Here is a 27,845-nt window from a genome sequence, read left to right on the forward strand (position 1 = left end):
ACTAATCAGGAAACTGTAATTTAAAAAGCACATGAAGGGGCACCTGGGAGGCTCGGGGGTTGAGCGTCTGCCTTTTGGCTCAGGGCGTGACCCCGGGGTCCTGAGATCGAGTCCTACATTGGGCTCCCTGCATGGAGCCTGCTTCTCCCTCTGCCTGTGTCTCTGCCTCTCTCTTGCTCTGTGTCTCTCATGGATAAATAAATAAAATCTTTAAAAAATAAAAAAATAAGAAGCACTGAAGTGTCATCAGAAACCTGTACGAGGCGCAATGAACAGGTGTACTGATCACAGGTGTTGAAGCCGGTGTGGAGCCCACTGGAGGGGCTGTAAGCCAATCATTTTGGAGACCAATTGGTCAACAGTCTGTGGTTGAGGATGAATTTTCCTGAATTTCTCTTCTAGGAAGCTCTCTTTGTGAAAACTGAGACATAGGTCCAACTTCCTCATTGTTTCCAGTGGTGTGGAAAACCAGAATGACCTAAGTGCCCATTAATTAAAAAGTAGAAAAATAAATGAACTCATAAGACATATATCATCATGGATTGATCTTAAAAAATATGATGTTGAGTGAGGAGGACACTGAGCATATGATGCTATTTACATAACGGGAAAAACAAGCCAATCTCAGGTATTACCTATAAACACCTGCGTGTCCAGAAAGAGAACGAAGACAGGGGCGTGGATAATGAGCCCCTAAATCAGGAGCGGCAGCTCTGGAGGGCACCCGGCGTGCCTTGGTTGGGTCACCGTGAACAAAAGACCTTCCTCCCCGAGCCTCGGAGGGGCTCCCCCTCTCCAGCTGTCCCGAGACTCACCTGGGATGCCAGTTCCCAGAGCTGCTCCGCTCCCACGTGGGGCTCTTGTGGGGCCCCAGTTCCGGGGTTCCAGCCAGGTCCTGGTCACTGCCGTCCTCCTGGTCTGTGGCCCACTTATCTTTGGATTTCATGCTGTCGTGTTGGGAATCCAGGGAGATGATGTCCGAGGGGGAGCTCACCACTCCGGAGTCTTCCGTTGTATCTTCTGATGCGAAACAGCTGCTGACAGACACCGTCTCCTCGGCCTCGGACAGCGCGGGCGGGACCCTGTCCGTGCCACAGGGACTGCTGGGCCCCGGGGGCAGGCTCACTGGACAAGATGCAAGGACAAGTCAGTCGGCACATTCCTACCCTGCTGAGCAAGAGCAAGGTCAACCTGCCTGACTCACCTGGAAGCTGGAATTCAGGGCGCTAGGAATCAAGCAAGACCGGTTCGGACCCACCAGCTCCCTCCAGAAACATTTTAACTTGGAGGAAGCCGTAGCCATATATGTGGTCAGAGCAGAACTTTCCCTCAAAAATCACATTATGGATCAGCCTCTTAGATTCTCAGGACTATGGGCAAGCACATTTAAAAATTCGGACTAGTGACACTGGTGAATGACAATGCTGAAGGCTTTCCAGCTGACCCTGGGTTTCACTGAAGATGTTTTAAAATGAGTGCTTTTCTCTGGAAACGAACTAGAGGGGGGGTGGAAGGGGAGGTGGGCGGGGGGGTGTGAGGGTGACTGGGTGATGGGCACTGAGGGGGGCACTTGGTGGGATGAGCACTGGGTGTTATTCTGTATGTTGGCAAATTGAACACCAATGAAAAATACATTTATAAAAAAAATAAATAAAATGAGTTTTTAAAAAAAAAAAAAATCATTTCCAAATAGAAACAGACTGAGAACGTTCCACACAAACATCTGAAATCTGGCCTAAAAGTCTTAACAGCACGCTTTGTCGGCATCTGGCACCGCCTTCACTTTTATTTTATTTATTTTATTTACTCTCTTCCTCTCTTCATTTTGACGCGCGAGAGAGGCAGATCTGGCCCAAAGGAGAGGTGACCTTGGAGGGATAAGAAAAATGAGAACGAACCAGCAGAGAAGTGTCTTTGGTGGAGGTTCTCTGCCCTCTGAGCACTACGTTCCTGCAGCAGGAAGAATGAGATGCCGAGGTTTGCAACCGTCAGAGCCAGACTTCCACCAAAGTGAAACACTAGCGGTGGGAGCGTGGAGCCATCTGGCACACCCACCAAGCAAGCTCTTCAAAGATGCATTAAGTCTATGAGTAGAGCGAGCTCCCAGGATCTCTGCGGTCACTGAGCTCCCCAGGCCCGGAGAAGCACAGGAGTGCGCGACTCCGGACGGGCTCCGTAGCAGGGTTGTTCTCTTTTAATTTAATGTGGACGCAGATTTGAAACTGCAGAATCTCAGCCCTGCCTGGTGAGATTCGGACTGTGGAAGGGAGGAAGGACGATGCGGGGTTGCAGTTTCAGTGTATTTTGTTTTATTTATTAATTAATCCATGTATTTGGTATTTTTATTTATTTTTATTTTTTTGGTATCTTATTTTAAAGTCATTTCCTCCAGCACACAGCTGCCGGGTGCCTCACGTGAACACGTCCATGGGCTCCCTGCACATAACCACACACGGAGAGTCAAGTGCATCCCCGTCCCCAGCGTCGCCAGGGCTTTAACAGGACAGCCGACTGGCAACGTAGAATTAGCGAACCCAAAAGAGCGCCAAGGGGAACGTTCCTTCGGGGGCTGGCTTATTTGAGACCCCCAACAATAAAATAAACAAAAGAACAAAAATAAGGAAGAAGAAGAAGAAGAAGACATTTCACAACAGAGCTCGTAAGTAAAGACGGGAGCAGCACAAAGGAGGAATTGTTCGGAGAAGCTCGAATGCACAAGGCAATGTGTCCGGATGCAGTGAATGCTTTCAGCGAGACCCGCCGTCCCGCCGCGTCCTTCCTGGCTTTTGTTGCGCGGCTCTTAATGAGGGTAAACACGAAGAAACACTGGCCCGGGATTAATACGACCAGACCCTTCCTGCCAGGGCTTTGCTGACGAGCGGTCACACCTCGACGGCCGCCCTGCCCACCCAGCCGGTGACTCTGCCCCGCGCGGTCATGCCGGGGACCCCACTCGGAGGGGCTCCCCTGCGCAGCCACCAACGGCGGCCCAGATGGCCAGGCCAGACCCTTGTTTCCTGCCTTTCCTTTTGTCACTGTCGCTGAACAAGTAGGTCAATTAAATTCACACTCTTTCTTCTATACGGTGTAGGCCGCAGTGAACGAGCATCAGGGTTTCGGGTCACCAAGACCTGTGTTCAAATCCCCGCAGAGCAGCTGAACGGCGGCCAGGGCGGGGGTCTGGAGCCCTCTGTCTCAGTTCCGTCTGGGAGGTGGGCTCAGGGGCCACCGCAGGACTGCGGCGGGGGCCGCACTGTGGTGCCCACCCGCAGCGCAAGGCCCCGGTGTGTCTCCACTGCTGGGTGGCTGGGGGGGCGTGTGCCAGCTCGGAAAGGCCCTGTGATGCGAAGTGGGACACACATTTCCGGTCCAAGAGTCTGGGCAATCTGGTGACACCCAGCTTAGGAGGGGACAGACAGGAGGACAGGCAGCTGTATGCTAATGCCAACCCCAGGTGTGTCTGCACAGGGCCCCGTGGGTGGCTGCTCAGAAGCAGGTGAGCACACAGCAGGCACCAGACAGGTGCTCAGTCCAGCCCCCGGCCCCCCTTCCCACCGCGGCCGTCACCGCTGGAAGTTGAAGCAGGAGCAGGGGCTCTGCTCCCCGAAGCCCAGCTCTCAACCGGCCCCTCACGGAGCCTTCGGGACCGCGTGCAGCTCCGAGGTTCTCCGGGCGCACGCATGCCCTGGAAACTCCGAAGGCACCCCTGGCCGAGGACAGGGGACCCCAAGCCTACCCCACCCCCTTTTTTCCCGGTTATGAGACCCAGAATGCCAGTCTGGGCTGACTTCGGATCCTTCAGAAGTTTTGAGGTGGGGGGAAGTTAAAAGTCACTGCTCTAAATTAAGCCAACTGCAAACCGAGGTTGATGAGGTGTGAGAAGTCTATATTGAGCGTGTATGTGCGAAGCCACTTCAGCGACGTACGGGCAAGTCTGCAGCTACCGGCGCCCCCTCTTGCCCATGCGAGCCCTCCCCTTCCCACAGGTGGCCTTCCCGGGGCCCCAGCAACTGCATCCTTGAGCCCACTCGGCAGGTGTTCCGAGCCCGCCCCCCCCCGCCCACGCAGCACACGCGGGGGCAGGAGCAGGTGGCCTTGGCCCCACTCTCAGGAGGGTGATCACGAAGGCCTCGGGAGGACAAGCGCATCGACACCCCGGGGAGAAGCAACGGGACCCCTGCCACCCACAGCAGGTGGTGGGGACGCGTCGGCCAGGACAGGAGGCCAGAAGGGCCACAGGGATGTGTGCACCAGCCCCGGGACAGCCACGCGCCAAGGACTCAGACTCCTGTGGGCAGCTTCCTGACACGCTTCTGGGGGAGCTGTCAAGGGCCGCACGATTTGGAGGTAGAAGGGGACGTTCCTGTGAGGCTCCAGCCTGGCTTAGTGTGGTTCTCACGTCTGTCTGCAGCCGCCGGGGTCAGTCTGACAACCTCCGCTGGGAGTCAGACGTCCCCACCTCCTGGCCCTGCGCCGACTTCACGTCCTCCCTCTGCTGGCCTGGTTCCTGCCATTAACCCCGAGAGCTGGAACGGGTTTGGACAATTTCTGAGTAAGATAATGGTGCACGAGACTTGTTTTTTTTTTTTTTTTAACCCGACACATAGGAGCCCCAAACCTAAGAGCTCGGAGCTGCTTTGGCTGGCAGGAGGCTGGGGCCCTCTAGATCCTTCTGGGAGCCACTCACGTCCCTCGCTTAGCCCCTGATTCTGTGAAGCCGGGGGCCGGGGACCCCAGCCCGAAGCCTGGGGGCAGCACAGAAAGGGCTGGATTCAGAGCCCAAATCTCACATTCAGGTCCAAGCTCTGCCCCGGAACTGGGCACAGCCTCTCCTCTTTCTGTAAAATGAGCGCGGGGGTCCTGCTCGGCTCTGAGATCCCCACTAGATTCCCAATACTACCGTCCTCGGAATCGCAAGTCAGGTGTACGGTGCAAAGCTGCTTCGCACAGTTCACTGGAGACTAATTAGGAAGCAGAACAGCAATGCAGCATTGTCCACGTCCCTCCTGCCACCTTCCGTATGCCCTAAAAGTGTAGCTCATGGTCTTTATTATTATTATTTTTTATTTATTCATTCATGAGAGACACACAGAGAGAGGCAGAGACACAGGCAGAGGGAGAAGCAGGCTCCATGCAGGGAGCCCGATGCGGGACTCGATCCTGGGACTCTGGGATCATGACCTGAGTGGGAGGCAGATGCTCAACCACTGAGCCACCCAGGGATTCCGATATCAGGATTTTGGAGTGAATTAATGCGTTGGAAAGTTTGCTTTTCTCTTAAGGCATGAACAGCCTTTTTGAGCCAAAAAGTTATCATTGCAGGATTTTTGCAAATGCGAAAAATACACATCATCCGCCTTTAGCAGGAGCCGGATACAGACTCATGATTCAGTTGTCTTCCAAGTGAATAGCCATGGAGCCCGAATAAGGAAAACCAACCCTTTCATTGTCCTCCACCCGAATTTTATCATCTCATGGTTCAAGAGCCATTCAATCTAAATGAGAGCTTCAGGAAATTTCTGTAGCCAAGACATAAAGAAGGAAGCACTAAGTTAAGGTGCCCCCCATTCCTCAAGGTGAACACCATTAGGCTCCGTTCAATTCCAGTTTCACGGGGTTTGTCTTTTCCAAAGTCATCGAAGAAGATTTCAAACAAGAAGTGTAAGGATCTTCCAAGGACTTTCGTAATAGATTTGTTTTTGAATGATTTTATTAAATGCAAATGAAAGCTCTCGATACTGCTAGGATATTGCTCGGCTGTCGGTCATTACCAGGAGAGATTTCTCAAGGGTCACTCCCACTGCTTCACAGGACCCGAGAGAATGTCTCATGGAAAGGAGTCTTCGGGGCACCTGGGGGGCTCAGTGGTTGAGCGTCTCCCTTCAGCTCAGGGCGTGACCCTGGGGTCCCGGGATCGAGTCCCACATCGGGCTCCCTCCAGGGAGTCTGCTTCTCCCTCTGCCTGTGTCCCTGCCTCTCTCTCTGTGTGTCTCATGAATAAATAAATAAAATCTTTTTTTTTTTTTTAAAGAAATGAGTCTTCCCCATCTCATGCTACAGCCTGAAGTTTCCGACCCTGCCATTCACAGCCCAAAAATGATGGTCACCCTTCGTATCCACCTGCTTTTGGTTCCCTACGTTCTAGGTATTGGGAATAAAGGGAAAAATAAGGGATCGAATGGCAAAGTGCTCCTGGACCAGTGGGGTGAACCAACAGGGGCATGTCAATAATTTCTGTCCATATACATCCCCCAATAGTTTCGAACCACTCTGAACCCCTGACATTTTTAATGGACACCTGAAAATTTCATCATGAGTTCAATGGGTTGCAACGGATGTAATTTCTACTGCATTGAACATATTAATATTTAAAAATAAAAAAAAATAAAATAAATAATTTTTTTTTTTTTTTTTTTTTTTTTTTTTTTTTTTAGAGAGAGATAGAGCATGAGTGGGAGAGGAGTTGGGGACAGGCAGAGAGAGCAGCAGAGCCCTCAACGTGGGGCTCGATCTCACGACCCTGAGGTCATAACCCAAGCTGAAATAGAGTCGGACAATTCAGAGCTGACTGCGCCACCCAGGTGCCACAAGAATGTAGTCATTTTTAAATGTAATCAAAGGCATCCGATGTGACAGTATTTTGATGCCCAGAAGTCTCCATGTAAAAAGCGGTGAGCAAATTCTTCTTTAACAGGCAGTCTTGGGGCCCTGGGGGCTCAGCGGCTGAGCATCTGCCTTGGGCTCAGGGGGTCCCGGGATCGAGTCCCGCATCGGGCTCCCTGCATGGAGCCTGCTTCTCCCTCTCCCGTGTCTCTGCCTCTCTCTCTCTGTCTCTCATGAATTAAAAAAAAAAAAAATCTAACAGGCAGTGTTTTAGAGTGTCTCATTTTTCTTGAAGTAATTTCTGTTCCACGACCCCACAGCTTCTCATCCTAATTGAACTACTCCACACTTGAGAGTGTTTTTATTTATGCAGATTTCCTTGTATAAAATACGTATATAAATTAAAATTTAATTTTTATTTCCTCTCACTGTAGCAGGGCGGCGTTAAAATTCTTTTCCTACGCTGAGTGGTCATCGCCGTGAGAATGAAAAGCGAACAGTCAAGAGAAACCGCATAAATATTTTAGAAATTTTGACACTTATTAAACAGAAGCATAAAACTTCATCAAAAGTGCACCTCACCGTGAGCTAGATGAGGCTTGTTTCAATTAATTCCTTTAAAATGACTGGATTATTTATCGTGAGCACAAGGGAGGGTTTGGCCTAAGTGGCAGCTCCTATTTTTCATTCTTAGTGATATGAAGCACCGGACAGCCGCCTTGTTCACATAAGTAGAGGTCAATTAAGCTTTTAAACTTCTCCTCTGCTATCTAGCTATATATATATATAAACTTGACGTGTCACAAAATGTATGCTTAATGAACTATGATCCAATGACTCCATTAGATTCTTTGTCAGTTTGGGTGGAAGGGAGACTTGGAAATCAGCTGATGCTCAGAAGGATCCGCTGCCGAGTCCTTTGACTTCTTACCTGCTCATCCCTCCACTGAGAATCCCCTTTGTCCTTTTGCCAGGCGTTGGGAATAGGTCTGCACACCCCAGGGAACTGCACCCAAGGGGGATTCCCGATGGCTGCGTACTACGCCCGTCTTCTGCGAAGCGGGGGAAAGGCATTCCCACAGGTGCAGTCCGGGGGATGCTGGCACTAGGGCTGCCCCTGGCGAGTTCTCAGGCGCCTCACTTGTAAGAACAAACATGCAGAGACATGACCGACCCCTGGGAGTGGATTTCCTTGGAAAGCCTTCCCAGGGAAATGCCTCCCCCTTGGTGAAACCCACCGACACCCACAACACGAGTCCGTCGTTCAAGAGCCGGGAGCACACGGAGAATGTCGCAGGAGGACAGAAGTGGGGTGGCTCCTTCTCGCTGGAGGGCATGCGGAAGCGACCAGTGAACAGTCTCGAAGCAAGCGTGGCGTGGGCAGGTGGAAGACAGAAGGATCAACAAGTGTGCAGAAGCACGGACATCTGAGGCTGAACGGGAAATGCCAGGTTCTGCTGGAGGTGGTCGGGCGCTAGGGTGTCTCATGTGCTGCGTGGGCTCGTGTCCCTGTGTGGGCCTGCGTGTGCAAATGTGCAGGGGGAGGACAGGGGAGAGGCTGGGGGTGGAGGAGACCCTGCGTCACGTGGTCTGACTGGTGGCCCTAGTCCTGCCTCCTTTCTTTTCCTCTCATTAATCCCGTAGGTAGTTTGCTCCAAAGTGCAGGCATTCATTCCTCTTCGAGAGGACACCTTCCTCAGTTGGATGGACATTATTTAACATTGAAATTAGCTTTCGTGTCCAAAAGCCCCACAGACCCAGGCCTCGCAAAGATACTGCAGGTTGTGGACAATAGTCCCAGCTCACTCTAGGGCATTATTACACACACACACACATGCACACATTCACACACACTTTTCTTCAAGAAGGCAGGATAACGAAGAACTCGGAAGTACCTATGAATCTAAAAGCGACCTGGATTCTCTTAAGACTCAAGTAACATATTCTCAGTATCAATCAACCCCTATTTCTCTAGAGCCTAATCTTAGAATCCTGACGTGCCCAGAGAATTGGGCAGAGAAAATTTCCACGTCCACCACGGTAAGGCAGGGCTGTGTCGCAATCACTGTTCTGCTAAGACAGACACAGGCAACAGATGCTGCTTTTGGGTCTCCAGCTCTGTCCCCCTCCCCGTTGGTGCCAAATGAATCCTGTCTTCCTATGGCTAACCTATTTCTCAACATCTGGGTGAATCTGACAACTGCCCCTACCTACCCCTGGCCATGAGGAGTTGGCATGAGATGAACCAGAATCTAGCCAATTTAAACCGTGCACCCAATGGGAGGGCTCAAGGAGTGTGTGTGGCCTAGGCTAGACAAATCAAGGCCTGTCCTCTGGACCTTCCCACCAGAGCTCCTGGGGAAGGTGGTCTCACTGGGCTGGAGTCAGTGGCATGGGGGTGTCCTGGAGGAATGGCAGTCATTTGGATTAGCACACGGAGAGCGTTTGTCTACAAAAGGGAGAAAAACACAGTCCTAAGACAGTAATTGGGTACCGGGACTCAGCCGTGACCATAATGAGGATTCATCTCTTGGAATTCCCAGTTATGTGAGCCAAAAAACTCCCACAAAGACTCATTTTTCTTGACTAGTTCAAGTCATGTTTCTGTCTCTTAGAACTAAAGAATCCTGCTTAATCAATGTGTAAGTTGTCCTGATGCTTTCATAAATATGCCTGCATTTTTATTAAACGTAAGTATTGTAATGTCAACTATATTTACCATAAACATTAGCTATATTAATAAGCTTATGAATATATTAACTGGAAAGAGCAAATATACAACTCAAACATATATTATTTTATTATATGTTATAATATATAATAAAATAATGTATTATATTTGCGTATTAAATATAATATGTATATTATATTTTATATTTTAATATTTATATTTACGCAAAATATAAAAAATTTAAAATACACATCTATTTGGCATTATGGGGTTTCCATTACAGGAACTTGTATGAAATGAGATGGTTGCGCATCACATGTTTCTCTTTTCTAGATTTATTTTCCATTATTTGGATTACACATTTCAGTAGTTGTATTTTCAGGACAATCCAGTTTGGATCCAGTTTACTCACTGAGCCCTCTTGTGTGTGAAGGCTGTCTTCATTTAACCTGCATCCGTGACCATCAGTATGGCTAAATCTAAGCAGGATTCAGGTCACAATCCTCCTTCAAGACTGTATTCTCGGTTCCTACTTTTCTGGCATCTTGCCTCGCAGAGGAGAACTTGAATATACGGTTCCTTCTAGCTATATATAACCTTACCAGCGCGTAAGAGTTTTCTCTTTATCTGTGAATGTCAAAAATTTCACCAAAATGTGTCTGTATTTAATTTTTGAGAACTTTTGGATGTTCTTCTATTCATTTATTTTTCAGATACATACCTTCAGAAATACCCCGCTCTTGTTTTATGTATGTGATACTCTATTACAATTCTCTGAAGCAATGACCAAAAAATGTATATATTTAAAGTTCTATTCTGTTTCCTAAAAAAACACTACTTCCCTTGGGGTTAGTGCTTCTGATCAGTTTGTTGTCCCACCTTCATGCATTAGGGAAAACATTGTTTAGTGATTTTTGACTGCTTTCTTTTTTTATTTTAAAGACTAATTATTTTAGAGAGACAGAGAGAGAGAGAGAAAATGCAAGTAGCGGGAGAAGCAGTGGGGTAGGGAAAGGAGGTGGGAATGAAGAATTTCAAGTGGATTCCACATCGAGTGTAGAGCCTGACACAGGGCTCGATCTCATGACCTGAGCCAAACCCAAGAGTCAGACACTTAACCAACTGGGCCACCCAGGCGCCCCTCCTGACTGCTTTCATGTGTTTAAATGAGGGTGTCAGTAGCAGAGGAGAGTGGATTTCTTTCACACGCGTGGACATCACGACTGACACCCTCATTTAAACACATGAAAGTCCTATAATGGTAGCTGGATGTTGACACTCTGCTCTGTTCAGCTGGATAATATCTACCTCCCTCCAGTTTAATCCAATTCCCCCTGCAGTGTGGATATCGTTACTCCTATTTTGCAAATTACAAAAGAAGCCCCAGCCAACGCATTATTTCATCTATCCCTGACGGTACACGTTGCAGAAAGTGACTGTGCCAGGCCCGTTAAAGGGGCAAGCCCATTCAAAAACCACACAAAATCATGTGTTAGCCAAGAGCCAAATTAAGGTTCTTTCACCAAGAAATGAATCTTACAGAGACTCCCTACCTGTAAACTTTTCTAAGAGAAAAGATTTTCTTCCACATTCTAAGGAACAAATCTTGGTTCCCTTTGTCCCGGGATTTCAGTATATTCTAAACTACTTTTGAGGAAAAAAGCTCAGTCCTTTCTTAAACACGTATTTCTGGGGCCTCACCTCCGAAGGACGTGGACACTTCATGCTGGCAAGAATAAAGCTGAGGGTTTGGTTTTCATCATCGAAACAGAAACCCTGTCTCCAGGTAGTCTAGAATAATAAAGCACATGAATTGCATTTAATCAACACCTCAGAAAACTTGATGTTCAGGGACTTTCCAAGTTGCCAAGGGACTCGATTTTGAATTGACTCTGAGTCAGAAGCAAAGGTGAGTCATCTGCCGTTTCAGATAGGCAATCTAAGAAAAACACTGCCCGTCTTCTCTGCTACTTTCTTCCCCGTTCTATCCCTTACCGTCAGAGCCCTAGGGAGCGACTGTGTGGTCTCCTTCTGCTTAGCTTCCTGGGACACCCCGTCGGCCGCTGCTCCTCACCTAACGTTGGCATCAAAGTGATCGAATGAAGGATATTTCCGCAGTCATGTACAGAGCTGCTGTTACCGTCCGTTAGAGTACTCAGGCTTTCATCAAAGTCACTATTCTAATTTATCCTAAAATTTAGATCTTCCTTTTCCCCTCTTTTGATTAAAAGAATGTGTGCCATTGGACCAAGTGTTTTCCCTCCTCTTCCTGTCCCCTGGCCCCCCGGCCCTTGGTTGTACCAAGATGTGGACATTGGTGGGTACACACAAAGTTGTCACTGCAATTAAATATCTCAGTGGGTGTTTTTAATAAAAAACCAAACAGAAAAAGAAAACTTTTTGTTTTATTCTTTCTGAAATGTATGTTAGATTACAAAGTTCTTTTTTTTTTTTAAGATTTATTTATTTATTCATGAGAGAGAGTGGTAGAGACCCAGGCAGAGGGAGAAGCAGGCTCCCTGTGGGGAGCCCGAGGCGGGACTCGATCCCAGGACCCCAGGGTCATGACCTGAGCCGAAGGCAGACACTCAATTGCTGAGCCCCCGGGCGTCCCCCCAAAGTTCTTTCTTGGTCACTGTGACTGCTTTCTTGCTGATGCCTTCTGAGGTTCCACCATCTGTAACATCTACTAAGTATATTAGCGCGTCCAGCTGATGGGCGTGAGAATATCAATTTTTCCTTTCCGCCTTGGTGCTCGGGCCTGAGGACCTGAGGCACTCCTGTAGCCCTCGCTGCTCTCTGGGGCCTGGCTGGTTCATCAAGGGACTAAGATTTGGGGCAGCCCTGATGGCTTAGCAGTTTAGTGCCGCCTTCAGCCCAGGGCTTGATCCTGGAGGCCCGGGATCGAGTCCCACGTTGGGCTCCCTGCATGGAGCCTGCTTCTCCCTCTGCCTGTGTCTCTGCCTCTTCTCTCTCTCTCTCTCTCTCTCTCTCTCTCTCTCTCTCTGTGTGTCTCTCATGAATAAATAAATACATCTTAAAAAAAAAAAAGAGAGAGACTAAGGTTTGGGCGCCTGGGTGGCTCAGTCGGATGAATGTCTGACTCTTGGCTTAGACTCGGGTCATGATCTTAGGGCCATGGGATCAAGTCCCGCATCGGGCTCTGCGCTCAGCATGGAGTCTGCACGTTCCCCACTGGGGCGATGGGGGGACAAGTCTGCTTTTCCCCCACTCGCTGTCTTTCAAATAAATAAACAAATGAATAAATAAATAAAATCTTAAAAACAAAAGAGACTAAGGGGTTTCTGTTGAATAGAGGCTACTGTAATGCTTTCCCCCCACCCTGGACTACGGAGAAAGGCTCTCTGAATTTTGGGTCCTCTTGCCCTTCTATGCTGTGACTCGCCCTCACTTTCAGGCCCCCACGATTTCCTTTACTCTCCTGCCAGCTCAGCTATGCTTTTAAAATGATGATCATTATGTAAGGTCCAGCGCCTGGAGACGCTCTGTAGCAGAAGGGGTTTAGGGGGCGTTCCTCTCCGTCCCGCTGGCGACGTGAGGAACCTCAACTTATCACCTTGGAGTGTGTTTCCCACTCACAGTCTTTGTCTCAGCTGTGTCCCCGTCATCCAAGCTCAAAACCCTTCCTCCCTTCAGAGCAGACGCCTCAAGAGGAGCGGCTGGGAGAGTGGCCGCAGGCAGACGGAAAAGCAAGAGAGGACCCCCTTGCAAAGCACTGGCTCCGGAAGGTTCCACCGGGCGAAGCCACTGAGTATCTGATCTCAGGGTTGACCACCCCAAGCACTAACAGGTGCTTGTTTCGAGAGAGGGCCCCTAAAATAACTTTTAGAAATTCAAACAATGCTAACCCGCCGTCGAAAGCGCGCACTTAGGACTTGTAACGGCGATACTTGAGCGGTCACCTCCTGTCCCGTTAGGAAACAGACACAGTCGTTTTCAGCCTCGTCCTAGGTCATCAGGCTGCACAGTCAGTAAAGTTAAACGTGTCACACGCAAACCACCCGTCTCACGCACTACGATGGCGACCCCAAGTACCTTGGCCTTTTTGCCCCAAAACCCACTGACACCAAAAATAACCTCCCTGGAGACGCCCAGGCTCCAGCTTCAGTTGTCAGGATCTGCTGCCCCGATTCCGACTTGGACGCCGCCGTCCCCGTGGGAAGCCGGGGACACGTCCTATGTTCACCCCATCTCTTCCATCCCACTTGGGCTTAGTGACGCTCCCCCTACAGCTGCGCCTTACCAGACCTTTTCTATTAAAATTCTTTTTAGTTTTAAGCTAAAATTTCTATTTTTTCCCCAGTGGTATTCAAACAATTGGGAAAAAACAAAAACAAAAAAAACAACAGCTAACACCACTCATCCCCAGGATGACGTTACAGTTTGGGTGCTCTCCTTCTGGTCTTTATTTTTAAAGATGTTTTTATGATGAATTTATTATAAGATTTCTTTTTTTTAAAGGTTTTTATTTACTTATTTGAGGTGGAGTGAGTGAGCGAGAGAGAGAGCGAGCGCATGAGTGGGGAAGAGGCAAAGGGGAAAAGAGACGCAGCGGGGCCTGACTTAGGATTCGATCCCAGGACCCTGAGATCACAACCTGAGCCAAAATCAAGAATTGGACACTTAACCCACTGAGCCACCCAGACGCCCCTGGGTAGGAAAACTTCTTCAATATGTGAAGAAAAGCAGATACGTCCCCCTATTCGTGTTTATATTCAGCCCTGACTGCCCACAATCCCTATTTCCCTCCTACATCCTTGGTGTCCCTTTGAGCAACTATGGTGCCGACTCAGAGGTGGCCTCGAGCAAATTAGTGCCGCCGTCTGACCCTGTCACCTGCAGATGAGAAGAATCACAACCCCTCATTCGAGGACCCACCGTGGGGACCAGACGCCGCTGCGCAGGCACACAGTGAGGACAGCGCCTGGACGCCCCGAAGGCTCCCTCCATCACCACGAGGCTGCGGTTATTCTGACCCCTCAGTCTACAGCGATCGTCGGGGCTCGGTGTCTCCCCAAAATGCCAAATCCAAGAGCCACCTTGATGCATGGGGTTTCAGCAACTGCAGTCTGAAGGCTCAGAAGCACATCCCCCCCACCCCCGCCACGGGAAGGGCACATGTTCAAGCCCTAGGCCCAGGAGTGTGGGAGGCCAGCACAGGAGGAGGTCCCTGGAGCAGGGCCACCGCTGTCACAGGTGCCCTAGCGTCAGGCTAAGGGCCCCCGGACGACCCGGCCTCCACTGAGAGTCTCTGTCTACGTTGAGCCACCTGACCGTGGGGACGGCTCGCCCTGGCATCTCAGTTCCACCGCGGAGGGCAGGACGCTGGCCCAATGAGGTGACAGGTGGAGGGCTTGGGAGGCAAACACACTTGGCGACGCTGCTGGCCGGGAACCTTTGCAGACACGTGTGCGCAGAGCCGGGAAGGTCAGCAGCCGAGGGCCTGTGTCTGTCCTCCGAGGGGGGCTCAGTCTTGCCTCCCATTTGGGGCGGTTCCTGCCCCAGGCCCGGCCTGCACGCAGCCCCCAGGCCCACACTGCAGTCTGGGGCACGCCCTGCCCCCCATACTGACTTTGCTCAGGGGGTCACCCCACGTGGCAGCCGGAGGATGCGGGGACATCCTGACGGTCCAACGTGTGAGCAAGTTCCCGGGAGGCAGGAGGCACTGGTGAAGAAGTGGGAGTTCCTGCCTCCGCCCCCATGTGCCTCGGCTCTGCCTCGAGCATCAAATCCATCCCCACGGACAGCCCGAGATGACGGTCACTTACTTGCCATTTCTTCCAGTTCTGGGGAGACCCCACGGCCTCTCCTCCATGTCCCCTCTGGAGGTTCACATGGATTCCCTTCCTGCTGGTCTTCATGGCCCTTTATTTGCACTTTTCATCTCAACAAGTCCCCTCCTGCCCCTGGAGGGAGCGGGAGAGAACCCTGGGTCCCCCGCGTCCTCGTTGGAGTCGACGGAGATGCGTTAGCCCCATCTGTATGGCACAGATGCTCCCCGGGCCTCGCCTTCCTGACGGGCACCTGCCTCAACTCAGCCAGATGCCCGTCTCAGCTTGGGCATCACACGGCCCTGTGGGCACCACGCCACCTGCTGCACCTGAGCGCTGTCCCCGAGGCTGCTGGGGCTGGCGGTCACGTGTCTACATGGGTCAGATCTCCCGTGTGATGGCCAGAGCCACGGGTCCACCTGCAGGGAACTAGTTCATGGAAAGACCGTGTTGTCCTGATTTTCCCGTTCCCTGAAATCTCCCTGGACTCTTTCTCACAACAGACAAGACCGTGGAGCCTAATTGATAGAAGTGCACTTGCCATAATCCCCCTTCATGTTTCCGTTATTTGCTCTTCTCTGGACTACAACGTCTTCATGATTAAAAACCACAAGTTCTTATGACTTCTTGCCCCATGTTCACAGGTCCAGCACAAACAGTGTTCTTTTTTTTTTTTTAAGTTTTTTTTTTCTTTTTTTTATTTGAGAGAGACACAGGCAGAGGGAGAAGCAGGCTCCATGTAGGGAGTCTCACATGGGACTCGATCCCGGGTCTCCAGGATCATGCCCCGGGCTGAAGGCGGCGCTAACTGCTGAGCCACCCGGGCTGCCCACAAATAGTGTTCTTAAATGAGACGCTCCGTGAGAGCTGAGGGACCTTTAAATTCAACACACACACACACACACACACACACTTTGCTGTTTATGCTGCACTGAGTAGAGGGCACAGGTGGGTGGATTACTCACGAGCAATGCTTTTTACTGTTTTCCTGCTGTCTCTCCCTCACTCTCCTGCAGTAGATGCTGGTCCTTGGGTCCCCGGACACTACCAACAGCCCAAGTTTGCACTAAAGATTAGCTGTCCCGAGACGTTCTCCTTCAGGAGGCCGAGCACACGTGGACCTTCTCTCGGCCCAGACTTCGAAACCGAAGCACACGGTATGCAGAGAATGAGGAAGAACGTGGATGCTCTGGTCCAGATCTGTATCTGTGAGGCCCAGGGAGGAGATGGCTTGGGAAAGGTCACGCTGCTCGTGGTCACGTGAGGTGAGGTGTCCCAACAGCCCCACGCTGTCCCCTTCCACGTGCGCCCTCCTTCTGGGGCAGCGGAGTCCAGAGCGTGATAGAGCTGTGGGTTATTTTAGTCAGAGCATGCAGCAGAGGGGCGCCGGGGGGCTCAGGGGTCGAGCGTCTGCCTTCGGCCCGGGGTGTGACCCCGGGGTCCTGGGATCGAGTCCTACATGGGGCTCCCTGCAGGGAGCCTGCTTCTCCCTCTGCCTGTGTCTCTGCCTCTCTCTGTGTGTCTCTAATGAATAAATAAGTAAAGTCTAAAAAAAAAAATCTAAAAAAATTTTAAAAAAATAAAAAAATATATATTTTTAATTTAAATTATTATTTTCCACAGATCATTTGGAAGGCCCCAAGAGTATTAAAATGGTCCCAATTAAAAGGGCCCACTATGTTTCTCAGGCTTTGAAATTGCTCCGAAAGGTAAAAGCACGGTCCGCAACAGGCGGATGCCTCACTTCCATCCGTACAATCACCCCTGGGTGGGCACACCCACGGCCCAGCGGGGGATCGCAAGGCCACCTGTGGGAGGGCGCAGGGCCGCCTCCATCACTGCCGGTCAGCGGCATGGGTGGGGGCCCAGTGCGTGGGCCCTTGGGCTGCCTGCTGACAACTGGAGACAAGGGGTGGACGCCAACAGGCAGCCCCGACAGCTTGAGAGCAGCGCCCAGCCTGGGGAGCCCACGGCTGCCGCCACCCACTTGCTTCAGTTTCACCGTCACGCGGTCACACTGCGTTCACTGCCCTGCAAGCAGCCCGGTCACCGGCGATTCCTCGTGGACCCCGGACCACTCACCGGGTCCCGGGGGTGCAGCTCAGAGCCCAGCGGGCACCAGGGCTCCATGTTGTCGGGTAAGGGGCGGGTGGCCCGTGTGGGCCTGGCCCCCTGGGAACACTGCAGCCCGGGGCACACACAGGTGTCCCCGCCGCGTTCTCCCTCCTGCAGCCCCTACAGCAGGGCGAGGGCTCAGGAGTGTGGGGCACTTCGTCCTCGTGAGCCGCAAAAACGCACACGGTAAGAGTCTCTTCAAAGGCCACATGAAGTGTCCCCTAACATCCTGGGCTCCAGGAGGAAGACAGAAGCAGGCCGCATCCTTGCTGGGAGCATATGAAGGGCAAGAGTCAACATTTTGCTCAGGCCTTACTTGACAGTCCAACATTTCCATTTTTTTTAAGATTTTATTTATTTATTCATGAGAGACACACAGAGAGAGGCAGAGACACAGGGGGAGGGAGAAGCAGGCTCCATGCAGGGATCCCAACGTGGGACTTGATCCCGGGACCCCAGGGTCACACCCCGGGCTGAAGGCGGCACTAAACCACTGGGCCACCTGGGCTGCCCCATTTCCATTTTTTTTAAAAAAAGATTCTATTTATCTGAGGGAGAGTGAGCACGAGCAGGGGGAGCAGCAGAGGGAGAGGGAGAAGCGGGCTCCCAGGACCCCAGGATCACAACCCGAGCTGAAGGCAGACGCTTCACCAACTGAGGGCCCGGGCGCCCCTGCATTTTTCTGGTTTTTTAAAATAAGAGTTTGAATTACTTTATCGTTCCAATTTGATGAGAGCAGGGACCCAAACTGACATGCCTACGGGGTCAGGAACCATCTGTGAGGGACGGACGTGAGGCTGGGTGTGCGATGGGTCACGGAGGAGACTCCGCGTCCATCCACGATGAGCAGCTCGTGCTGTGTCCCGCACTTCGTTTCCTCAGTTTTGATGTTGCCGTATCTGATTTTTTTTTTTTTGAAAGAGCAGAAATCAAGATTTCAACGCACGATCTCCTTCTGCATTTTAAACGTTGTCCACGTTCATTCATAATAGTTAACCTTTGTTGAGAGCTAGCCATTGTTCTAGATACTTAACAGGTACCCACAGGTGTCGTCCTCCGAACCACCTTTGCCGTCAAGGTAAAAACTCAAGTGCAGAGACGTGGATAAGATGCCCAACGACACGGTTCTAGTCTGACCTCCCAACCCTTGTGCTCGACTTGAGCCGATGCGGTTGGATTTCCTCCAGCCCAGGTGGCCTAGGAGGTGGACGCAGACCATCCAGTCAAACACGGGCGACTGGTCTGTGCATTCTAGCTCAGCCCGTGGGCGCACGGCACCCCCAGCACCACGGTGATTGGTTCCGAATGCTCACTCATGCCCGCGTTGGGGTGAAGAGCCTGCCTGTCCTCCAGACTCGCAGCAACCTACACATTCCCGTGTGAGTTAAGGCAGCTGGAGTTGCTCTGCGTACCAGCAAACGCACTGACCAGCTGGCTGGACCAGCAACGCCCTTGGGGGTATATGTACCCAGCAGAACTGAAAGTCGGGTCTCGAAGACCTAGCTGCTCCCTGTGTCCGCTGAAGCACCAGGCTCAGCAGCCAAGACATGGATGCAACCCCAATGCCTATTGACAGATAACGGATGAACAAAACATGGCGCACGCAGAAATGGAATAGTGCTCAGCCCTAAAAAAACCCCATAAATATATATATATATATATATATATATATATATATATATATGAAGCCATATCACGTGCAATAACAGGGATGACCCTTGAGGACGTTGTGCTGAGTGGAAAAGGTTAGTCACAGAAAGGCAAGTACGGCAGCATTCGGCCTTCTGAGGTTCCTAGCGTAGTCAGAGTCACGGAAACACGAAGTAGAATGCTGGGTGCTGGGTGCCGGGGCCCCAAGGGGAGCTAATGTTTCATGGTTATAAAGGACTGGCCCCGTGACACCGTTCTGGAGATCTGCTTCATGACACCATAAATGCACTTAACGTCACCAAACTGTGAACCTAAATGTGGTTATGATGTTAAATGTTGTCGTTTTCAAGGATTTTATTTATTTATTTGAGAGAGAGAGGGAGAGAATCTCCAGCAGACTCCGTGCTCAGCATGGAGCCCAATGCAGGACTCGATCCCAGGACCCTGAGATCTTGACCTGAGCTGAAATCGAAAGTCAGACGCTTAATCCACGGAGCCACCCAGGTGCCCCTAAATATTGTTTTTAATCACAACCTAAAAGAGGAAAAGCCTACTAGTGGACTCGGCAGCTCACGTAGACGACCGAGGAAGGCCTGCATGGGCTGAGCGCAGCCCGAGGCTGGAGCAGAGTCCCCGACCCGTCCGCCACCCAGCCCATGACCGCCCTGGTTCACGTGCGGCTCCCACTTCCTCAGAAGCCCCCACAGTGGGGAGAAACCAGTGACAACATGGTAACTTTGTAGATACGATTCGTTATGTTAGACCCGTGTCAACATCTCTGATTTCGGGAGGAGCATTTAGAAGTTGGTACCCGTGAAACGTCTTCACGGCGGGCCACGGCCTACTTGGGGCAACATGGGTGCAGCCAGAGAGGTGGCGAGGCCAAGCCTGGGGGCCACCCTGCACGCCTGCCATGGGTACAGCTCAGATGCCGCAGCCTGTGTCGTACCCCCGGCGAGCGGTCCGCGTGGGCGCCGCTTGTGCTGGGCTGAGTGGCTTCCTGTTCCCTTCAAACTCCCGCGTCCAAGTCCCAACCCCCAGCACCAAAGGAGGTGGCTGTACTTGGATGGGATCTTTAAAGAAGTGATTCTGTTAAAACGAGGCCCTTTGGGTGGGTCTTGCCCCGATGTGGGGGGCGTCCCCCTAGAAGGGGCAGACAGCCAGACCGCGGGGCGTGCGGCCATCAGGGAAGACCGCTGGGGACACGGGGGCCGTGGCTGGCTGCGCGCCGAAGGGAGGGCCGCGGGGCCACCAGCCCATGCCTGACCTCGGTCTCTGGGCCCGCAGCAGGGCGAGGCCCGAGGGTCTATGGTTGAGGCATCGGGCCGGGATGCGGGTGCTGCTGTGAAGGAACCTGAGGGTGCAGGCATGGGGCAGTCGTCCTGATGCCACCACTGGGCCACTGTGGCATGCGTGTCCTGTCTCTGCCCCGACTGCGGCAGCCCACAGTTCCCACATAGAACGTCCCTGACCCTCCCCCTGCCCTGTCCCCACACACCCATCGGCCTTCATATATATATATATTTATGGTTTTTTTTAGGGCAGTCAGCACGGGCAGGGGCTCCTTCCCCGCAGCAGGTGCGCAGGGGGGGGGCAGGGGGTGCAGGTACCACTGCCAAGGACAGCTGAGGGATGGAGCTGAGGTGACATGAGCTGTGCAGCCTTTCTGGCCCGCCCACAGGCGAGTGTGCATCCTAACCAAGAAGGGACCAGATCCTCCTTAATTCTTAGGTCGGGCACGAAGAAGAAGGCTTGACAGTGATTTCCGGGAGGGCCAAGCGGCCAGGCTCACAGTCCTTGAGGGTGCACATGAGGCTGAGCCCGTGGCGGGGTATGCGAAGGGCGGGTGCCTGGATGGTGAGGGACGGACAGATGGGCAGACAGACAGCGATCATCGTGTGCACACCAGCCACATCCCGCATCCTGTGTGGACCCCGACTCCACCGCAGCCGCAGAGGGCGAGGCTCTGCACCCAGGGGCCCAGGCTCTCCTCAGCCGCCCCAGCCCAGGCAGGTCAGCACGCTTTTCTGGCCTCACCTTCCCCTCTTTGTAAACAGAGGGGACTCAGCCCTCGGAGCGGGGTCTCTGAAGGCCACTCTGCGACAGAAGGCTGGGCACAACTTAAAGCCCTGATGTTTGCCATTTGCAGCTTTGCGAGGGTCCAATGATGGGACGGCCGGGCTCCCCTTGGTGGCCCAAAGAAGCAGGGCCCTGGAGGCTCCTTCCTGGACCAGAAGCCGCCACTTGGCTGCACACCCACGGGAGGACAGGGCTGGGGGCAGCAGGTGAGCCCTGGAGTGTAGCCGCCACCTCCCTCACCTCCCCCGGGGTGGGCGGCTGGGCTCCTCTGGCTGGATTCACCCTTGTGCAGCTTCGTTCACACACACACACACACACACACACACACACACACACACACACGTCCCTTTAGCAGGAGAAAATTACGTAGTGGAGAACAATCTTTTTATTTCCTCTTGAAGATGTAGAGCAAGGAGGAAGCTCAGCGGCTGGTGCGAGCCCAAGAGCACATGTATCACGTGTATCGACAGGTCCCGTGTCGTGCGTCGCACCTGCCGCCTCGACTAAGAAGGTTGTGACTAGTTTTCCTTCCCGTCAGATCAATACGCCACCAGCTCTATCACAGACAATCACCGAACACTTCCACATTCGACATCTTAACCTCCGTCTAGTCAGTTATCGCAGAACTTTGCTTCTCAATCAATAGAATTTTGGCCTTTAAAAATCATATTTTGTTAGCTTTTCCCATTAGGTTACAGAAGGTTACCTGTGTAGTTAAGTGTATGATGTTTCATTTGTGTGTTCATACAAATGTACTGATTAAAAACCACCACAGAGGACACGGGGAAGCTGGCGTGGGTGCTGGATGCTTACAATCCTGACGGGGTCAGTGGTTTCACTGGTGCTGCAAGTTTCTGTGTGTGTGTGTGTGTGTGTGTGTGTGTGCATGTGCGCCAATTATACATCAGTGAAACCCGTGTAGAAACTACAAAATCGCATCAGTTTCCTTCCTCTCAATCAACTTGCAGGATTCCGTGGAGACTCACTGTTCTTCTCCTGGAGACTATAAAAATCTCAATCTAAAACCATTTATTGATCTTGAGACGCTTGGGTGGCTCCGTGGTTGAGCGTCTGCCTTCAGCTAAGGGCGTGATCCCGGGGTCCCTGCATGGAGCCTGCTTCTCCCTCTGCCTGGGTCTCTGCCTCTCTCTCTCTCTCTCTCTCTCGTGTGTGTGTTTCATGAATAAATAAGTAAAATCTTTAAATAAATAAATAAATAAATAAATAAATAAATAAATGATAAATAAAACCATTTACTGATCTTTTATATTCGCCCGACTTATTGAGCTCTGTCCTCACATATAATGCATGTGTCACTGCCTCGGGAGCCCCCTGGCCCCCAGCAGGGTACCACTCTGTCCTTACTCATGTGATGACAGTGAGGAGAGGGTCAGGAAAGGGGCTGGCGCACCCGGGAGCCAAGTGCTGCCTTCCAGCGCTGTCCCCGGCTGGCTCTGTCAACACGGACCCAGGGCTTGCCCGCACGAGGGAAGATGGGCAGGGAAGCATCACTGAGACCCTCACTACATTTGGGCAGAAATGCCAACGAGTGGAACAGGTCAGAGGTACAAATGCCCTTTGCTCCCACAAGAACATCATTTTCTCTCATTTTTATTAAAATGGCAGCTCTGTAGGTTTGTGCTTCATGTCTGCACGTCGGTCCACGAAGAGTCTGGAGCTCGACTGCAAGACACAAGCACTTTCCCTTCCACTCAGTCCCTGAGGATAAAACAACAGCCCGAGACAAACGATAAGTCAAAGGAACCCCAGGGTGGTGGGGCCACGTGGAGCATGGGGTGAGCTCCCGGCCTTCGGGGGGAGGAGAAACGGCATGGAAAGAAGGCTCTTTGCATATTCTAGAAGCAACAGAGTTTTGGGGCAAATCTAACTTAATATTGGCAACTCTGCTGAGCCACGGGGGCGTGTCTGTAGGCCAGAGATGACAGCCTGCTGTCCACTTTCGCATTTTAATTCAGAATTTGCACTACTGAGTAAATCTTTACATTCCTCATTTTCCACTTCTCATTCACTCAAAACATAGGAAGGTATGCTCTCTCATCAATGCTAGTTCCACACAAGCCAAAGAAAAAAGGGCTGATGCCCACAAGCCACGGGATTCTGACTTAGATGATATGTTTGGCTGTTTCCTCCCCCCACCCAGTCACTTTACTCCCTAAAGGCTGGACAGCACATGCGTATCGCCCTGGAAACAACGTAGCCGGTCTGAATAATCTCAGAGCCTTTCATCTCGTTTAGTTTTTTTTTTTTTTTTCTTTGCTGAAGGAGATGGGAAGATACAACCTCCTGACATTTACACAGCCTCACCCCTAGTAATAAAAATTTATTATTTTCTTAAGAAGAAAGAGAAAGGTTATAGAAAGTACTGAAGGGCAAAATAAACACAGAACGTGATGATAAATGTAATCTCGCCGTTTCCAGGGAAGAGAGCTTTTGGTGGAAGGGTTACGGATTCTGTGTTTCTATGGGTAACCAGTGAGGCAAGAGACTACAAAATAAACCACAAAGAAGCCACAGATAGCTGCGAGACTCACTTCATTTAAGACTTGGACCTTCATCTTCAGTGAAGCGTTTGAAGCTTGCTTGTTGTTGTTTTACCATGGTGATTAACAAGGGCCCAAACTATTTTGAGTTTTTTCCTGCTCCGCATTCCTTGGATATGAATGATGAAGTAGTTAAAACACGTACACACGTGCACACACACGCACACACGCCTTATTCAGAGAGGACAGAAGCGCTCCACGGATGGATGAACTCCTGGACGCCATAGAATTGGTGCTGATCCAGACACCTTCCATCCTTGAGGGCGGGCCCTCACCTCTTCTCCTCCGTTTGGAAGAGGTAATATCGTCTCTATCACAGAAAGGCGTAGATTGCGACAGAAAATGGTAGTCCACACATGGACGTGTTTTGCCTCAGATTTTGTGAGACACGGAAGTGTGAACACACAGGGCCAAGCTACAGACCCAAATCAACAGGGGGACTGTGATGATGGACAGTCAATAGTAGGCACCAGCAGCATGCAGGTGCATGTGTGAGTGATTGTAATGGGGACTAAAATAAGAAGACACAGGTGCATAAACTGTGTTAGGATTTTTCCAAACTGCTTCACCTGCAGAACTAGGAGCATTTATTTACAACTACATAATTTTAGAATCCTTATAAATAGGATGGCATGAAATTACAGCGACCTCCATTATCCACTGCTGATATTGTCTCTGTGGTGAAAATAAAAGGATTTACATGAGTTGCGGTTGAAAAACTAACATAGAGTTAATTTTTTCTTTCGTCTTAGCACTTGGTTTAGAACCCCTATTCCTGAGGGGCTCCTCTGTTGACAGGCATGAGGATGAGCCAGCCGCCAGGTCTGCTTCATCTGTGTCTCTGCTTAGAAAATGTGAACGGCCTTGAATTTATTTTCTTTTACTGTAACTCTTGAGAGCATGTGTCACATTATAGACCAAAGAGGCATTTTTCCTGCTGACTTCCAGGGAGTGACTGAGCCCCAGGAGGGATGGGTTCTGGGGTGAACCAGAAAGGAAAAACCTCTCTGAAATGCAAATGCTTTGGGTCAAAATGTTTCACCGAGTTAATCTGGTACCTAAACCGATTCTAACGCTGGTCAGTCCGGTGTCATGACATATGTAGATTCCGTCACTGAATTGCCCTGATTTTTCCCCCAGCTCTGTATCAGGCCGTCCCGGTGAAAGAGAGCCCTGAGGTAAAATAAAAATCCATGTCTGAGTCTATTCGTCATGTGACTTGGTGCAGCTCCATCAAGTTTCTTCCTCATATCCACAGGTGCACACCTATGTCCTCTTGCTTTCAGTAGAGTTTGCTAGGTTTCTCTGTATTTTATGTTCTCATAACCAATAATTCTATGGACTATATCACCTTTCCCTGTTCTCCTTTTTGCTTTAAGGCTTTCAACCACTCTTTTTCTTCAGCGTAATAGCTACTTCTGACACAAATGCTCATTGCTGTAATTATATACAATCTTCCACAATCTTAATGTCTGGATCATAAATCTTGATGCTTCCCCCAACATTCAGGTAAACATTATCTTTTCCTGTTTAGACTTTCCCCACTTAATGATTTGAGGTCAAGTGATTGCTACTTATCAGACAAAAGTTCTTTATTTCAATGCAAACACACACACACACACACACGCACGCAACAAACAAAACAAAAAGACACTAACTTGTTCTCTCTTTCCTTGTGAGTGATTTCTGTAACTTTCTGGGCTTTTCTCCACCAACACATGGCACTAGATTGGTCCTATATAGCTTATATATTTCTGTAAGCTCTAGCTTATGTTTCTTAATTATTAATAGCAATATCAGCTGTGACAATTCCTACATTAATCATCACTAACACTCTTATTGTGATCAACTGGACAACAGTCATACAAGTAAAAAACACTTACTGATTCTTTTTTCTTACTTTGAGCAATAACACTTAAAAAATCTTTTGGAGAGAAACATGATAAGCCTCTCGGGTTCAAGTGCGTCTCTGTACGACGATCAGAGTTAATCAAAGCAAGCAGACCTTTCTTCATAAATCCTGAATCTTAGCATGATTATTTCCACCTGCTCTGTCTGCCTTAGGGCTGCCAAGGTGACTCGTTCTCAATAACTGGATGGGCTTCCTCAAGATAGGAAAGGGATCTTTCCTAGAAAGAAAGAGAAGGCAACACTACCGTGGGGATGTGGCTGTCATGCCCTTGAGCATCTTCAGAACTTGGACAAACCTCCAGACTAGTGTTTACCCAATGGAATCATCATTACTTCTTTTCACACACATGGGGAGTCACTTCACAGATGAAGGCCACGTGCTCTTCACTGGAATAGCCTCCAAAGTTGGCACAATGCCTAGAATCAAGCAAGTTCTCAATGTTTGGTGAATAAATGGGTGAATGACTGAATGCATAATTAACAGATGAAGTGAGACACATCCTCCTTCCTCTGTCTTCTTTTTGCAAACTGTCTACATGGTGGAGAACACAGTAAAGAAAGCTGGGTCCTATGTATCCGTGAATGTATGTGTGTGTGTGTGTGTGTGTGTATGTGTACTGTGTATATGTACGTGTGTGTGTCTATGTGTCTATGCACATATATATGTGTGTATGAGTTGTGAGTTCCTCCAGATTATATATAGAAAGTTCATGTATTTTAAGCAATTAAATTTTACCAGGTAGATAATATTTCAGGTGTATCTAAACTGACTACACTGGTCACTTTGTGGACACAATCTACTTTATTTATTTTTAAAGATTTTATTTATTTGCTCATGAGAGACACACACGGGGGGAGGGGGGCAGAGACACAGGCAGAGGGAGAAGCAGGCTCCATGCGGGGAGCCCGACGTGGGACTCGATCCCGGGACTCCAGGATCACGGCCTGGGCCGAAGGCAGATGCTCAACCGCTGAGCCACCCAGCATCCCCACAATCTACTTTAAATGGAGAAGATATTCTGCAATCGAGTATCAAGTAAGAAAAATGTGAATTGATAATGAATCAGAATAAAGCAAGGTTCTTAACAGAAACATACTTATGAACCAATGAAAGGGTCATTTCAGATAGGTCAAGGTCATCAACCTAGAATCTGCACAGACAAGGCTTGACCTCCCGTGAGGAAATAAGAATGTCGGTCACACAAATCTGTTGTTTACACATTTATATGTAAATTCTAGAGAAAGTACACTGCAGGGGGTACAAATGAGCCCTTTTATGCCAACAGGTGGAAGAACAGGAGAGGAGAGTCAGGACAGCAGAGGCACAGGGAAAGTCAGAGGTAAGGAGCTCCAGGAAGGGCCGTCCATCAGAAGCGCTTGGCATGAGGAGGGAATGATGCACAGCAATACACTGTGGGAGGGAAATAAACGGCAACATATGAACACAAACCCCAGCAAAAAATAAAAAATAAAAATAGACAACATCATCACCCACTTTCCGGACCCTGGATATTTAACACTGCGTAGATGGTGTTGTTATCGGCCCCGTCATATGCTGATCATTTCCTCTATTTCCTCCTACTCTTCGTGGATGTCAGTTGTTAAAAAGGTCTACTGATCCAACGTACACAGTTCTGTCCCTTGGAAGAACCAGATCATAAGCATCACTGAACTCACTGCTGTCTTTTAGCCTGTCAAATACAACGATTGGATTTACTACAACCTTAAAGACCTTGCAGGTGGCCATTTGTTACTGTTTGGCCAAAACGTCCAAGTTACTTGCAGGGCTCCAGGGGAAAACAGATAATATTATTTCATGACACCCTCAATGGCAGATCAATCCATCCGACCTTGATAATGTTGTTTCTGAGCAGGGCTCAGGCATCAATTGAGAAAACACGGATTGATTTGCTGAGTTGGAGAAAGACCTCATCTGCACATACGTGTTGAGGTCTACTGTTCTGAAGGAGCACACCCTTTGGAGAGGCTTGTCAGTGGGAGACTGACCCATCTGAGAAAGGGCCATTCCATGTGAGTAGCTTAAGCTACTTAGACCAATCCTAAAACAATAATCTAGAAGACTAGTGTCAGCAACAGAATGCTTCATTCCTATTCTGTTTGCTCTTGAACTAATAAAGCCATGATATTTAACAACTATCCTGAAAACCCAAGCTGTCCATTCCTTACTTCCATGAAGAACTTAAATTTACGTGAATTCAGAAAGAAGTTCCTACATCTTTTGAGGTTTAAAAATAAATTAAAAAACGTTTTTGTGCCTAAACCTGACTTCATGCTACAAGTTGAAGCTTCAAGAGATACAGACACCCGTTGAGATTCTTGGTGTCACGTGGGGCTTGGCAAACAGCTTATGAAAACCAAAGATAAGTTTGCTATCAGCATTCCTACTTCTATTTCTATTCTTTCGCAGTAGTAGATGGGTGAATGATTAGGAACCAGCGCCTT

General features: G+C 50.0%; 1 protein-coding gene across 6 annotated transcripts in view; it reads right to left on the reverse strand.

Annotated features, from left to right (window-relative positions):
* The window catches only part of COBL (cordon-bleu WH2 repeat protein), a 244,651-nt gene that overhangs the window by 28,157 nt on the left and 188,649 nt on the right, over positions 1-27,845 (reverse strand). For 5 of the 6 annotated variants that reach the window (XM_055300773.1, XM_055300769.1, XM_055300771.1 and 2 more), the window contains one exon: positions 816-1,125. In XM_055300773.1, coding sequence (XP_055156748.1) covers positions 816-1,125 — 310 coding nt within the window. Of the gene's footprint in view, positions 1-815; positions 1,126-26,590; positions 26,794-27,845 lie in introns of those variants that run through there. The other variant, XM_055300774.1, reaches the window with a different exon arrangement.

Source organism: Nyctereutes procyonoides, unplaced genomic scaffold, assembly GCF_905146905.1.
Source record: "Nyctereutes procyonoides isolate TBG_1078 unplaced genomic scaffold, NYPRO_anot_genome, whole genome shotgun sequence".
Lineage (NCBI taxonomy): Eukaryota > Metazoa > Chordata > Mammalia > Carnivora > Canidae > Nyctereutes > Nyctereutes procyonoides.